Raw genomic sequence first — 16,984 nt, forward strand, 5'->3', positions numbered from 1 at the left:
AATTGCTGCTGTTGGGATCTGTAGCTTGAGAACTGTTCTTAACTAGATTAATTGGAACCACAGACTCCTTCTCAATGTAAGAGGTTCCATTTGCTCATCAGATGAAATATTGCCCTCTTCCTGTGGATGTGGGTATTACAGCTTATCTAAAAGGTGGCATATGGATAATCAGATCTGCAATCCAAAATGTGTTTAATCCAGAACTTGTGTTGCTCTCAAGTCTAGTGGCCTGTAGCCCTGTTGAGAGCTTTGAAAATTGTTGTTACACAAGGGAGAAAGCTTTTAACAGTGGTGGTGGTGTAGTGGGCTAAAGCACTTAACTGTTAATCAGAAGGTCGCTGGTTCGACCCCCACAGCCACCACCATTGTGTCCTTGAGCAAGGCACTTAACTCCAGGTTGCTCCGGGTGGATTGTCCCTGTAATAAGTGCACTGTAAGTCGCTTTGGAGAAAAGCGTCTGCCAAATGCATAAATGTAAATGTAAACGGGCTGGCATCATTAAATATACAGTACTGTGCAAAAGTTTTAGGCACTTGTGAAAAATGTTGCATAGAGAGGATGTCTTTAAAAATAATGCCATAAATAATTTTCATTTATCAATAAAAATCATACAAAGTCCAGTAAACATAAAAAAGCTAAAACAATATTTGGTGTGGCCACCTTTGCCTTTAAAACAGCACCAATTCTCCTAGGTAGACCTGGACATAGTTTTTCTGGGTTGTTGGCAGATAGGATGTACCAAGCTTCTTGGAGAATTTAATTCTTCTATCCATTTATTCTCTTTATTTTATTCTCTAAAATAATTGTTTCATATTGCCACACTAAAGCTGAAGATATAAATAACCATCTTAAGACAATGTTTTTGTGAAACATCTAAAGTGCCTAAATATTTTGCACGGTACTGTATATCTCTCTCTGTATTTGTTTCTCTCAGTCGTGGTTGTAGTGCTGATGAGGACGTGGAGAACTCCTGCTTAAGTGTCCGAGCATTGGTCCAACAGTATGAAGGGCAAAAAGGAACATTTGAGGAGACTGGAGCAAGATCCACAAGGTAAACACTAGATGCCTAAATTAATAGTACTGAATGCAATGCAATGTCCTAAGGTGTATTCATATAAAACTATTTGAAACCGTTTTATATATATTTATATATTTTTTTATTATATATGTATTTTCCAAACCCAAGTTTGGAAAACAGCTTCACATCATCCAAACGAACTGAATATTTACTTAATTCGAACCTGGGTGCTCAACAAAAGTGCTAGAGTGAAAGAACCCTTAAAACGTGAGGTGATCAGTCACAGTACTGATGATATACACTTTACCTTATTCATTCATATACATTTTTACCTTAAATCGTGATGCTAAAGAAACAAACAAACATGCTTTGTGAGACTTTCGGTTGTCTGTGGAAAGTCGTGATTAAAGGTGTGTTAAGCACTGTAAAACAGATTGTTTTCGGTGTGTTACAGGTTATTACATATAAAATTATTAAATGTATGTCCTGTTATTATTAAAGATCCAGTAAATGCATGTTGTCAGTTTCGGGCATCATAAATGGGAATTTAGGAATTTGGTTGCTGGGTTTGAACAATTTTTTTGTCGTGGCCATTTCTGTTCTGACTTTCCACTTGTTTTGAAACACTAGTTTGTAACTCTGAAATCATATACCCTGGCAGCAAATGTTTGGAATAATGTACAGATTTAGCCGTTTCAGAAGGAAATTGGAACTTTAATTCACCGAAATAGCATTCAACTGATCTAAGTATAGTCATGTCATTACTGATTAAAAAAAAAAAAAAAAAAAGCACAATCACTATTAGAAAAAAGTAATTTTTGATCAAATTTAGACAGGCCCCATTTCCAGCAGCCATCACTCCAACAACTTATCCACGAGTAATCATGCTAAAATGATAATTTGGTACTAGAAAATCACTTGCCATTATATCAAACAGTTGAAAGCTATTTGGTTTGTTAAATGAAGCTTAACGTTGTCTTTGTGTTTGCTTTTGAGTTGCCACAGTATGCAATAGACTGGCATGTTTTAAGGTCAATATTAGGTCAAAAATCGCAAAAACTCGCCATTCAATCATTGTTATGAGGAATGAAGGCTGTACAATGTTTGAAATTGCTAAAAAACTGAATATTTCATACAAAGGTGTACACTAAAGTTTTCAAAGGCAAAAGACAAATGGCTCTAACAAGGACAGAAAGAGATGTGGAACTCCAGAAGTACAACTAAACAAGAGTGTAAGTATATCAGTGCATCCAGTTTGAGAAATAGACACCTCACGTGTCCTCAGCTGACAACCTCATTGAATTCTACCCGCTCAACACCAGTTTCAACAGTAAAGAAGACTCAGGGGTGCAGGCTTTATGGGAAGAATTGTGGAAAATAAAAAAGAAAAGGTTAGAATGGGCAAAGAAACAGACGTTAGACAACATATAATTGGAAAAGAGTGTTATGGATCTTAACCCCATTGAGTTTTTGGGATCAGCTAAATGTAAAGAGACAGCCACATCTATGGCAAGTGCTACAGGAAGTGTTTACACTGTTTCTCAGGTACCATCGGTCCAAGGTGGGTTGCAGACCTCTGTCTCTCCAACCCATCTGTACAGAACAGTATTTTTTTCTGCAATGAATGATAGAACTACTTTGCATACATTGTTCATCCATGAATATCCATAACTTATCCAAAACTTTGTTGTCATCAATAAAGATTACAGCAGTTATTCATTTTTTCATGCCAAATGTTTCTAGTCTACAAGAGACATGGTGCAGTGGTAGCAAACATGCTCTTGACATGTTAGAGCTCACAAGATTTATTCCGGTTTAAGTCTAGATAACCGCATGTCCTGATTGCATTGCCTCGTCTCTGCCCAATAATCTCCCCGTTATCTGATTCTTTTGTGCTTGCTTTCTGTGAAAGAAAGGTTATGCCTGCCTGAATATATTTTTTGTTGTAATCAACATTATGCCAGAAAATGATGTCGACTGAGTTTAACTTGTATTGAACCTGAAATATTCCTTTAAATCATAATGCAGTAAGTAGCAACTGTCCAGATCAGATCTGTGCAAACTACCAGTGTCTCTCCCCATCCTCAAGCCAGTCTAAATGAGTCCCCATACCAGCTCCCCCTCCATCAAAATACTGATCCAAACAGATGAGGTGCAAGAGGCAGGGCAGAGAGACAAGACAAAATAGAGGGAGTGGTAAAGGGAGAGGATAAATAGAGGAAGGCCAGACCAAGTCTGACATTTCTGCACAGGAAAAGAGGAGCTGGTGAGGGAGGGAGCGAGAGAACTACAGAGGGAGACGCAGATCTCAGTGAAGGAGAAAATCAGTCGTCTCTGAACATTGTTGAGCAGAAAAGAGGGATGATTAGCCAAACTCAGAACAATCACAAAGCCAGAAAAAGAGAGGAGGGGGCAGGGTGCAGCTGCCTTGGTGACGGAGCAGTGCTGTCACTGTGGACGGATTGAAAACAGAATTTCCATATGGACAACCTTGGGTGCATCTGAAGAGCAGGTCACATTAACTGAGAGGCTTTGAACTCTGTAAGGATCTATTGCAGATACCTCCAACATGGTTTTAAAAACTGTTCAGGGCACAGATAGGTCCACTCTGTGGTAATAAGAGAACTAGTTATTGTAGGGGCTGTAATGCTGTAGACTGTTTACTGTGGTGCTGGGTTGAGACTCAACTAAAGAAGTTGTCTGTGAGAAGGATGTTGATGGCCAGACTTCCTAATGTTCAATGGATTAATAAATGTGGTGCAGAGGGGTAGAAACTCACTGTCAACATGGGAGCAAAACAAATTAAATGGTAAGAATCTATTCCAGCATATTTGTTATGTGATAAAATAATTGAACAAGTGCATCTGAGACTACAAAGCAATTTTTTTCCCTATACCAACTGCTATCCAAAATAATTTTGATTTAATAAGATTTTACTGACTCACTTTTCTTATGCTGTCCTGTACTTGTAACCGCTATCTGAGCTGAGTCTCGGAGCAGTACAGCGACTTAGATATCAATGCAGTCAGTATGAAGGCACCTTAAGAACATTTCCTGCATTTTGAATGTGAAGGACAATTGCTGTTGCTGTGCTTCAAGCTTTTCACAAAGAGCATGTATGGCTGTGTATGACAGCTGTCACTGCTGTAGCAGTTCCTTTCTGATTTAGCTGAAGTACAAACATCATTATTTTAATCATCTTCTCAATGTCAGTGCCACATGTAGATTGTCAAGTCATCACGTTTTCTGTAATTATAAGCTGCCATTGGCATACAACATAATGTCACTCTTTCAGACTGTACTTGATAGTACTGCCATTAGTCCATGTGGATTTGAAAGGAAGTATTGAATATTTCCTGCAGGTTTATGTGCAACTTGTTTTGTTTTAATGCAATTTAGTTTACTCGTGATTGTACAGTGCAAAGAATGCAGGATATGGCTACTCAAAATCTCTTCTTTTCAAAACAACCTCCTAGATGTGAAATCAATCCCTCACCCTGGACTTCCATAGCCAACAATTTCCATAATGTTGACATGTTTCACCTGGTGGCCTTTCTCTTCAAATAAAACGGGCTCCTTTGCCTAGTTGTGAATGCTGAAGAGTAAATATTATTTAATGAGCTTCCTGTGATCCCTCCAAATGACTCTTGGGCTCTCATCATGAGAATTATCTAATGACCCTTCAGATTGAATCTCGTGTGCGAATCTGAGATCAGAACGTGTGTTTATTTGCATTGGACCACTCATTGTTTTGTTTTTTTGTGGTTTGATACGCGAGTCTGTGGCGATCTGTGGGAAGCCACGAATGTGAGATAATTGAGAAACAGTACAGAGATCTGGATACTTTTTAGAGGAGAAAATATTTGGGAGGATCACAGCAGGCTGAGTTACAGAGATTACTGGGTTTCCTGCTGGGAGTCTGAAGCTCTTATGCCAGACCAAATTATATTCAGAGATGATCATCAGAGCACACTTCACCATACAGCAACAGTTCTTTATGTTCCTTTTGCATTAAGACATTGGTTATATAATGGGAAAACATTTTATTTTATTTTATTTTATTTTATTTAATGTTTATTTGACAGGGACAAATGCATAAAACATTGCTTTATAAAAAATACAAAGTAGATGCCATGCAAACAGGTTTCTAGCCATGACTAATTTGCAACCCCTGTCCCTGGTTAGGCTTTTAAAATTAAAACAAAAATTACAAAGTTAACCCATGCATGCATCAAGAGTTTATGGAAAATGAAGCTCTGTGTGTGTCATTCTTTTAGTTTTGCATTTAAAAAGTAATGGGGAGAGCACTGGTTTGCATGTGAAGTGTCTCCGTACAGGCTTGTTTGATTCAGAGAAAAAGCACTTTAACCCTTTTCACCTTTTAACATTTATTTATTTATAACTTAACAGTTGTGTTGGCAATTGCTGATATTGTAAACTTGAAGGCCATTTGAAATGCTTAGTTGCACAATGATTTATCGCTGGCCTGTTGCACCATGCACCAAAGGGAAACAAAAATGTAAATTCTCTCATCATTTACTCACTTTGGCAGCATGAAATTAAGTTTGATTAAATATGATTTGTAAATTGTGTATAAAAAATAAATAATTAAATAACAATTGTATCTAGAGCCCCAGTGAGCAAGCCAAAGGTGACTGTGGCAAGGAACACAAATTTCCTTAAGATGTTGGTTAATGGTGAAAAATAACCTTTGGAGAAAACAGGCTCACTTTCAATATAGCAAAGGGTGAATATAATTTACAAATCACTCCTTTTTGTTTTTTATTAGCATGTCTCATTCTGTCTCTTTGGAATTAGGCTTGTAGTTCAACAGACTTATACTTGTTTAAGTTATACTTGAACTTATATCCTGCCCTCTGAGTATTACCAAAAACTTCACTGTAAATTGTAGCAACACCTCCTCGACCCTTTAGACAAGGCTTATGTTTATAACAATAACATGGGGGAGTAGATTCATTTAAACTAATGTATTCATCCAGTTAAGCCAGGTTTCAGTCAAACAGAGTACATCCAAAGTATGAACTGTAATAATTTAATTTAGTGGTTTGGTTGAAAGAGATCTAGTGTTTAGTAGCCCTACCTTTTACATTATTTTTATCTTAAAAAAGAAAAGGAATGTTCCTGGTTTGACCTTAATAGATTTTTTTTTATTATTATTATTTAGTGAGGGGTTTGTGTTTTGTAGTTCAGGGAACAGACACAGTCTCTATATGATATCTAGGTGATACAGTCTCTGTGTTGTAGTTTATGTGACTTGCATGACGTCTCAAGTCAGCTAGCAAACAAATGTTTAATCCAGTTTTTCTGCTTCCTGACCTGGGCCCCATTTAGTCAAATATATTATCACAATTAAGAATATGAGCCAAATTACTAGAGAGGAGAGCGGCACCTTCCCTGGAAGGATGGAGTCCGTCTCTCTTTCGCAGGTTAGGTCTACCCCAAAAACTCTTCCAATTGTCTAATAAATCTTATACTATTCTCTAGACACCACTCAAATATCATGATGAGTAGGGAGGGGGCCAGAGAATATTACAGTGTCTGACATAGTTTTTGCAAGTTCACACACCTCTTTAACATTATATTTAGTAATCTCCGACTGGCGAAGCCAGACATTGTTAGTGCCGACATGAATAACAATTTTAGAAAATCTACATTTTGCATTAGCCAGCACTTGTAAATTTTATCTAATGTCAGACGCCAGAGCCCCCGAAATGTATTTAACTATAGTGGCTGGAGTCTCTATTTCCACCTTCCTTACAATAGAATCTCCTGTAACCAGGGTTCTTTCAACATGATTCTCAGTGGGTGCATCACTGAGTGGGGAGAATCGATTGGAATCCCTAACTGGAACGGTAGAGTTGTTGTATTGTTCCATGAACATTTCCTGCTTGTCAAAACAGAGACTATTTAGCAGAGACTACTTCTATTCAAATTAAATTGGATACGACATCCTCACCCACTGTGACTTTTTCCCTTTTGTTGGCATGTGATGGGGATCACCTGAACCCAATGAAGAGCCTCATCACCGTTGCCTTTAAACACCAAGCGCGCCTCTCCTCTGTAGACCGGTCTCTACCTGTTGGCGTCTTTGCAGGTCCGGGAATAGAGCAGGGAGGTGTGAGTTAGATGCATTACCGGACCCACACTCCGGAACCCCGGCGCGAGTTAGATGTGATGCTGGGGATTGGAGCACGCGTCACGGCTGACATTCCAGGATGCCGGCCCGCTATTCCCATCAAGTGCCGAGGCCCAGGGAAGCCGCCGCCCCATGTGCCTCAGACCAAGGAGGGGAGCACGTCACAGCCTCCGGGATCCCGCCCACTATCACCTGGAAATTCCCAGATTCCCCTTTGTTTTAGACATTTTAAATAAATGCCTCTCCGAGGCCTGACACCACACCCACTGTGTCCATCTCATGCTTGCCACACAGTGTTTTCAGATTTTAATTCTTATTTGAAATATGTTCTTTTATCGTAATCTTGACGAACTGTTTTTTTGAGATTTTTCTCTTTCCCCATGCAAGTAGATAGGAGCTGCACTTTCATGACGCTTGTTTACATAGAAAAATAGCTGTCCAAGAGCGTTCCAAAGACAGCCGCCGAGTGGACTGACTTACCTTGAAAAAGAGACTTTGTTGAAAGGATCTGGAAATGCATTTAGACCGTTCTAATCTCTTGTTTTTGTTTGCATTCTTGAAATGTTCTATAAATCTCCACTTTCACATTCTAAAAGTGAAAGTGGAGATTTATAGTAAAAAAGGATTGAAATATTGACCCGTTTCTCACCCAAAGTGATTGCATCTCTTCAGAAGACATATATTAAACCACTGGAGTCATGTGGATTGCCTTTATGTGAGTTTTAGAGCTTGAAAGGTCTTGTCAACATTCACTTGCATTGTATCATGGACCTATAGAGCTTAGATATTCTTCTAAAAATCTTTTGTTTGTGTTCAGCAGAAGAAATTAATACATATCTGGGATGGCATGAAAGTGAGTAAATGATGAGAGAATTTCCATTTTTGTGTGAACTATCACTGTAAAAAGTGATATCATGCAGCAACAACCAATAATCGCAAAGGCGGTGAAGCTTATTTAATAAATTGACAAATCGCTCATCTTGTTCATGATATGATGCATTAAGCACTACTGCAGTTTGTATATAAACGCTCTTCCCTGCTGAATGTTTATTTTAGAGACAAAAAAAATGTTTCCTTGTCAAATAAGAATGATATCTTAATTTTACCAGCAGTGTATCTTATCTGTGATCAGATTATGTAAAGCTATGGCCAGTTGTGCACCCGACTAATAACGTTAAAGTGACCAGCAGTAGGAACTCCCACTAGCGACATCCAGCAACAAAATCACTGACAATATAATTGGGCCTTTATACAACAGTTCCAGTCCTCTAATCTGATTGGACAGGCAGCGTTCTAAGAGTGCTTATATTTAGGACAATAGTGCTGGGACACTTAAGTGTTTGTACCATTCTAATCTGTTTTCATTTGAAAAGTTTTCAGTTTCCTAATGTCATTTGTTTTCCAAAATATATGGGTATGAAGAGCGTTTCTGATGCAAAAAAAACACAAAAAAAGTGTGGACGTGTTCATGGCTTTCCAGACAGTCCGTGCATTGCTTGTCGACACACAAAAGTTGACCCTGCTTTGAGTTTGTAAAACTTGTGAAATCATTTTCATAAGCAAAAGTAAAATAGACAAAAGAACTGACTATATTGTATCTAAAATGTAAGTTACTCGATATTTGCTTCTTGTTTATAGAACTGTTGAATGAAAGCAATTATCACCATGGCTGTGATTAGACTTGCAAAATCACAAGTTCTCTCATTTGAGTACTGTATACAAATATTACTACAAGACTCACAATAAATAGAGGAATTTTTCTAGTTTTAGATGTGTTTCAGTTGATATGTGTTCATTTGTTAATTATGATGTTTTTTTCAGCTAATATAGTGCAGAATGTAGAAAGGAATGGTGGAAGAACTGGAGAAAGTAAGTGTCTTTTCGTGTCTGTGTGTATGGGTCAGGGTGAGGAGGGGAGTCTGAATTTGGTTTTGAAAGAGAATGGTCCTCTCCTTCCCCCTCCCCACAACGTGAGAAAAATAAAACAAAGAGAGTAATGTGGAGTGCGATAGGCCATCTCTTTCAGGGTCTCTATGGTCTGTAGCCTGGTTTAGGACAATGAGTGTCAGCACAACATACACACTAAACAAAAAACAATAAGCACTCTGTTTCTTTAGAGAAGCTGAGTTGTTACTTTTTTCAAAGAATGCGCTCAAAGGATTTCCAGGCCTGATAGATTGGCCTGTTCAGTTTTTTTTAAATTATTATCAAGGCACTGCAGTAGCAAATCCAAACCAGTTGCACACCATGAAATCTGGACCCAGTGAATGCCGGTGGATGCAAGTGGGAAAGCCTGTTAAGTGCAAGCTTCAGGAATTCAATAAACCTTAAGTGATAATTTCCTGATATTTTTCTGTATTGATTTATTTGTTTATTTAGCCGAAGTTGTTTTTTTTTGGTGCGGAAGTGTGCGGTTCGGTGGGCTGGGGATCTCATCGCTGCTTTTTGCAGATGATGTTGTCTTCATGTCATCATCGGTCCGTGACCTTCAGCTCTCACTGGATCGCTTGGCAGTCGAGTGTGAAGCAGCTGGGATGAGGATTAGCACCTCTAAATCTGAGGCCATGGTTCTCAGCAGGAAACCGATGGAGTGCGTACTCCAGGTAGGGAATGAGGTTTTGCCCCAAGTGAAGGAGTTCAAGTACCTCGGGGTCTTGTTCACGAGTGAGGGGACAATGGAGCGGGAGGTTGACCGGAGAGTCGGGGCAGCAGGGGCGGTATTGCACTCGCTCTATCGCACCGTTGTCACGAAAAGAGAGCTGAGCCGAAAGGCAAAGCTCTCGATCTACCGGTCAATTTTTGTTCCTACACTCACCTATGGTCATGAAGGTGAGGGTAGGTGGTCATGACCGAAAGAACTAGGTCGCGAGTACAAGTGGCCGAAATGGGCTTCCTCAGAAGGGTGGCGGGCTTCTCCCTTAGAGATAGGGTGAGGAGCTCAGTCATCCGTGAGGAGCTCGGAGTAGAGCCGCTGCTCCTTTGCGTTGAAAGGAGTCAGTTGAGGTGGTTTGGGCATCTGGTAAGGATGCCCCTGGCCGCCTCCCTAGGGAGGTGTTTCAGGCACGTCCAGCTGGGAGGAGGCCTCGGGAAGACCCAGGACTAGGTGGAGAGATTACATCTCCACACTGGCCTGGGAACGCCTCGGGTCAGCCCAGTCAGAGCTGGTTAATGTGGCTCGGGATAGGGAAGTTTGGGGCCCCCTGCTGGAGCAGCTGCCCCCGCGACCCGACTTCGGATAAGCGGTTGAAGATGGATGGATGGATGTTTTGTTTTTTTGTTTTTTTGTGCAAAAAATATCACTAAATAATATTAATATGTATTTGCAAGCCTTGTGTTCTTCAGACTGAATGCACTCTTGAACCTAGAACCTAGACATAGAACCTTTTTATTTGACGTTGCACAATCTTTTTATCCTCTAGTTCTATTAAAGAGCAACTATTAACTATTACTGTCTACTGTACATTCTGGGTTCAAAGAAAAAAGAAACCTGCTAATCTGAAGAATTTACAATGTAACATCAAGAACTTTTTTCATTTATCCAACTAAAACTTATTAATAAAATAAATGGTTACTAATGTATGCTAAATAAGTATTGAATTTCCTATTTTTGAACTTATTTTCATATTAAGAGCATTTAGAAACATTTGGTTCACACTGAGATGGAAGAGCTTTTAGGGTTTACTAAAAATGTTTGATTTATGGTTGTTAGAGTGTTGTTATGTAACTCGTACTTCTAACATCCCCATGAACAATACATTTCAATGTTTTCCTTTCACAAAGAAATAGGATAGCTTCAGAAGACTTTGATATACACAAGTTATATAGACCAGTGATTCCCAACCGGGGCTTATGCATACCCCAGGGGGTACATAATCAGGCTCCAGGGGTACACAACAATAATAAAAAAAAAAGCCAATGTATGGCTTAAAATAAAACTAAAGGATTAGGGATGGTTAAAAAATAAAATTATAATGATCTTTTACTCTGTGAAGTTAGGCACCAAAATCTTTTCACTGAAGAGTAAGTAAATATTTGAGAGTAAATATTTGATTTGACTCGTTCCGTATAATGTGTCCAAAGATTAGAACCACGCAATCCATTTGTCATTGAATAATGTCTCTTTTAAAATCCTTTCAGTTCTTTACAGTCAGTTGTTGATCAAAAACAGCTACTTATCACACATAGTACAGATGCACTAAATGAATCGTATGCATCTTCTCTCGTTAATATGCGCCGTTTTTCTACATATCAGTGTAAATACTTGTAAATAGTACAAACTAAACATGTAAACAATAAATGGGTAATAAATCATATGAATGCAATATAATATATGCAATTTCAAGACATCCTATTTATTGATAGAATACATGGAATTTGTACATTTTAAAAAACACTCAAATTTGACCAAAATTAGGAAATTAATAATCAAATAAAATGTATATTTCAAATGTACAAAGTTAGAAGGTCTCCTGTATAATTAACAGAATTAGCTGAGAGAGAATTTCTTTAAAATGTAAGCAAAATGAACATTATAACTGAAATATACCCAAATTAATCAGAATTTAATCTGAATGAAATAGAATCTGGAAATCTTTATCAATACCAAGCCCTAATGGGTAGTCAAAAAGGATGTCAAAAGATCAAACCAATACTGATTGATCAGTAATAATCAGTGGTGGTAATAATAATGTTAAAAGGTATTTGGTCTTGCTCAGCTAGCATTGACGCTTACTACCACCCCTGGAGTCGTGAGTTTGAATCCAGGGCATGCTGAGTTACTCCAGCCAGGTCTCCTAAGCAACCAAATCGGCCCGGTTGCTAGGAAGGGTAGAGTCACAAGGGGTAGCCTCCTCGCGGTCGCTATATAATTTGTGTTTCACGCTCTCGGTGGGGTGCTTGGTGAGTTGTGCATGGATGCTGCGGAGAATAGCGTGGGTCTCCACGTGCTAAGTCTCTGCGGTAATGCGCTCAACAAGCCACGTGATAAGATGTACGGATTGACGGTCTCAGACGCGGAGGCAACTGAGATTCATCCTCCGCCACCCTGATTGAGGCGAGTCACTACGCCACCACAATGACTTGGAGTGCATTGGGAATTGGGCATTCCAAATTGGGGAGAAAATCACAAAAAAAAAAATATTTCGTCTTCGTGGTACACATCTTTCATTTTGTGTCAATGAAGGGGTACTTCAGCCTTACTGATAGTGCTGTGGGGGTACATACGGGAAAAAAACATTGGGAAACACTGATATAGACTAATTTTATGGTACTTCTTTTGTGCTTTCTGTTCCATAGAAAATATTTTTTATATACGTTTGGAACAACATGAGGGTTATTTTTTATTTGATATGCATTAGTAATTGTTTTCAACTCTTAGATTTTGCCATACTGTACATTAGGGATCTCTTTGTTTTTTTATTGCCTCAGTTCACCAAGCCCAACTGACACTCCTAAAGACTCCATCTATCTGTCAGAGGGGAAGGCAGGGTTTCTGGACAGCCTATCCAGTGAGAAAACCAATAAATCAGGTATTGATAAAGTTTAGTCCAGAACTTGGATATTTAAAGGTCTTGTTCACATATTTGTACAATAATCGTGATTTCTGTTTATCATTAGAGGATGCAGTTAAATCGGCCCTCTGTGAACAAGCAGTTATTCTGGGACATGGTCTAGGGGGCTGCACTTGGGAGGACAAATTATGTGAGCATCAAGAGCAGCTGGAGCGGGAGATGCAGGATGCACGGAAAATGGTGTCCAGCCTACAGGTAAGAGTAGCTTACAACTTACTCATGCAGTTCTAAGAGATCAAAGACCTGTTTCACACACACTACATCTGCAAGGCGTATACATTTTTTGGCGTGCATATTAACATGTTACAGCATTTACGTTGCATGCAATGAGCCGAACGCACTGAAAGTACTGTACAGTAAAAAACATATTTTGAAAACACATTGAAAAAGCACTGTAAACCCATTTATCATCACAATTTGCAGTAGAGTTTTTATTTATTTATTTATTTATTTATTTATTTATTTATTTATTTTATGAGATTAATGAACCAAACTATTCATGCTTTATTTGGAAAAAGACATCTGTTGGGCTTGATGTAATTTAACATGCAGTGACACAAATCCAAAACCAGACAATTAAGCAGTTTAAATTCTGCACTGTAGGGTTTGGATTAAATTACATATTAAATATATACATTATTTGGATGTTAATATGGTTCTTCACATGTATATTAGATTTCAAGACAATCAAGTTTGTAATATTTCACAATAGCCTATTCCCAATATCCATTTTATGTAGGGATGTGATAATATAAAAAATGTGTGCAAATACTGATATCTACAGTGCCCTAAAAGGTACGGGTTCGGTTCACTTAGTTTTGTCGTAGCCACGTCATATTAACTCGTGAGAACATATGTTGTGGCCACTAGATTATATGTTAAGGAAACAACATGAGAAAATAATATTGTTCCCTTAACATAATATGTGTGCAAAAATTGTTTTTTTTACGTTGATGTAAAGGGCTAAATAAAGACTTATATGACCACAGCATGAACAAAAAGCAAAAATGGAGATGATTAATGAAATCAAATTTTATTTTAAATTATGAATGGCATACTGAGATGTGTTGTCGCTGGCATTTAGATGGTTAAGAAAAAGCCATCTAAAAAGCATTCTGAATGTATGAAAATGCAAGTGAATGAGACTGTCGTATTTGTCCCAGACACCTACATGGTTAAGATACCGTTGGATCCACGCATCAGCAGAGTCAGACCACTAGCAAGCCGATCAATATTCACTATCCATAATAATGTCCTTCCAAGCAATAAGGAATAAACAAATGTACACCTGTCTCAAAAACCATTACAAATGTATTTATATTTTCAGTGAATTGATTAAAGATGCAAACTAAAATACCATTACAATTATAGGCTATATACAATAAATATATTATATAAATACATGGATTTGGATACATTTTGGATGGAATACATAGCCTATTATTGAACTGTCTGGGTCAAGCTCTTTTAAAATTAATCGAACGTCTTCTTTTCTTGGATGTATTGCATTTTAAATAATGCATGATAAATCAAACAGTTTCATTCATACTTGCACATTTTCGTCTGCAAAGCCCATAACTTTTGAATGCATTTTAGATGGCTTTCACTTAAGCTTGTCTTATCGCTTGTTGGCTATGCCAGTCATAATTCAAAATAAACTATTTTTTTATTAATCATCATGTCTTTTATGTCATTTAAATTCAAAATAAAACGTTATTTCATGAATCATTTCCATTTTTACTGTTTGTCTTTATTGTCTTTATTTAGCTTTTTACATCAATGTAAAAAAGTCGTGGCCATGAAATATTATGTCGATGGATCGCCATACATTTCTTGTGACCACGAGAAAAGGATGGCATACACTTGACATACAAAGTCATGGCCACAAGAAAAGAATGTCCTTACCTCGTCATAAAAAATCATGGCCACAAGAAAAGGATGTCGTTCCCTCATCATATTATCTTGTGGCCACAACATATTATCACGTTCCCAAGTTAATATGAGGTGGCCACAACAAAACTATGTGAACCAAACCCATCCCTTCCCGGGCACCATAGATATCTGATTTGTTTTATAACAATATCTGCCAATACTGATAGTTTGGTGGTTATGCTTTTTATGCTAGCTTGTTTCAAATCACTGATTATTAATTACACAACTTTGAAAGATTTGAAATGTCTCTACATGTTTTCCATATTTCAGAGTAACTGGTCTCAGTTATAATAAAAAAAACTGAAAAAATAAAGCACATTATTAATTCACATTAGTATTCTTAACTTGTCCCTTTTTAGCTAAAGCAACCTCCGCTTAGGCTTAAAGTCAGCATGAAATGTAAGTTTTGACTGACTTCCATATTGTGACGTATTTCCAAGTGAAACGGTGTATCGAACGAGAAAATAAATGTGGTTGGAACTTGATTTTATCCATCATTTGTTGAAAGGATTGTGAAAAGTGGCTGTTGCATGCCGGAATGGAGGCAGATCTGAATGCGAGTTTGCAGTCGACACACACCCATTCCACAGTGCAGCTTGAGCGCAGAAATTGAGCAGTGATCTCAACACATAGATAATCAAACTGACAACATAAAAGCATGAGCACATCGTGGTCTTTGCTTAGGACGAGGCTGAAACCATTGTGAAACAAGCAAGTAAAAGATCATAATATTTCAATGTTTTGAATCACAATACGCTAAATATAAAGGGGGGAAAAAACACTTACTCGTGCTGTTCATCCCAAGATATGAACAAAAATATGAATAAACTCCAGAGGCATTCAAGACGCATTCTATTCAGTAGTGATCACCTTAGCAATTCAGGCATGATATGTCTCAAACACAACCGCGAATTCACCGTTATTTCTCCTCGCTAGCCAGCTAGTCTTTTAACGAAGAAAGTTTGGGGTAAGGAATGGGAGTTTTGGAGGAAAACAGCCGAAAACACACCTTTTCATCTCTGCATTAGCTGCTTTGATGCCAGGTTTGTTTTCAAGACTCTTGATGGGGCAGGGTTAAAATTGACTACCATTTGCATTCGTCAGCAGAGAAGAGTCAGTCATTTCACCGGAAAAGCAAGTTATAACATTTTGATTAAAGATTGCGTGGTCAAAACATTTTTGTGTTCAAAATAGTTGCGTTAAAAGTTTAATGGTAATTCCACCTCATGAAATTCTAGTGTTGCAAAGCTTTCAAATTGCAACTCTGCTGCCATTGTGATCCTATTCAATGTATTTCCACACAAGAGAAATTTTCTTTCACACACAGCACTAGTTAAATGTTGTTCCGCCCCCTTTTGATTAACTGAAAATATTTGTCGCTGTAAAAGTTTAAACAATTGTCCGATAGCCCGATAACTACAGTATTTTAATTGGCCAGGGTGTATCACTAATTTGATCATTTATAGCCAGTATCAAATTAAAAAAACAATGCCGTAACACAGAAATCACTTTACTTTCTGTATAGAGTCCGAGATCGGTTACATCTTAGATGCAATATGTGTGAAATAGGCCTGATGAGATTTGTCTTAACCACAAATCAGATTTTGTGTGCACTAGATTAGCTTAGATCTGTAGACTCACGAAGTGGCAGCTATTAATAGCTGTTTTTTGGCTGTTTCGTAGGCTCTTCTTCTCCACGGTTCATTACCTGAGGATGAGCAGGAGGTGTCGCTCATTCTGGGTGAGGGAGTGGAAAATGCTGAGCAGCAATTGGTGTGTATCTTTATTTTTCTCACTCTTTTCCTTTTCCTGACAGTGTGTATCCCCAATATGGCCCCTTCATTTCAATATCCTGCTAAATTACTCTGGATTTTTCCCTCTCTCTTGATAATATGTGACTTCCTACACCCTCCCTCCCCCCATCTCTCTCTCTCTGTCCTGCTCTCTCCTGCTCTTTCACTCTTTCACTCAGCTCTGTCAGGGCAGATCTGGTTTCTTTCGTGGTGAACTTTGCTTTGTTTGTGAGAGAGAAACAGGTATTCGTTTTCCTCCCTCTTTCCTGAAACAGTCTTCTCTCCTACAGTGTCTCTTTTTCTCTTTCACATTTTGTTTGTACTTTTCTTTAAGCCTTTTGTCCAGACCTGCCCCTCTTTTTTCTCAGTTTTATATGTGTGCTGTTGTTAAGGTGGTTTTAGTCTAAAACAGCAAATATCTTCTGTTGTTGAGTAACAGGTTATAATCCGAAGTCGTCTGGACCAGAGCATGGAGGAGAGTCAGGATTTGAAGGTGGGTCTTTTAGTACTGCAT

General features: G+C 38.2%; 1 protein-coding gene across 1 annotated transcript in view; it reads left to right on the forward strand.

Moving 5' to 3' along the window:
- The window catches only part of dixdc1b (DIX domain containing 1b), a 39,026-nt gene that overhangs the window by 12,581 nt on the left and 9,461 nt on the right, over window positions 1-16,984 (forward strand). The window contains exons 5-9 of the mRNA XM_052104843.1: window positions 935-1,051; window positions 12,603-12,703; window positions 12,792-12,940; window positions 16,361-16,450; window positions 16,910-16,963. Coding sequence (XP_051960803.1) covers window positions 935-1,051; window positions 12,603-12,703; window positions 12,792-12,940; window positions 16,361-16,450; window positions 16,910-16,963 — 511 coding nt within the window. The remainder of the gene's footprint in view (window positions 1-934; window positions 1,052-12,602; window positions 12,704-12,791; window positions 12,941-16,360; window positions 16,451-16,909; window positions 16,964-16,984) is intronic.

The sequence above is a fragment of the Xyrauchen texanus genome, chromosome 34, assembly GCF_025860055.1.
Source record: "Xyrauchen texanus isolate HMW12.3.18 chromosome 34, RBS_HiC_50CHRs, whole genome shotgun sequence".
In the NCBI taxonomy this organism is placed as follows: Eukaryota; Metazoa; Chordata; class Actinopteri; order Cypriniformes; family Catostomidae; genus Xyrauchen; species Xyrauchen texanus.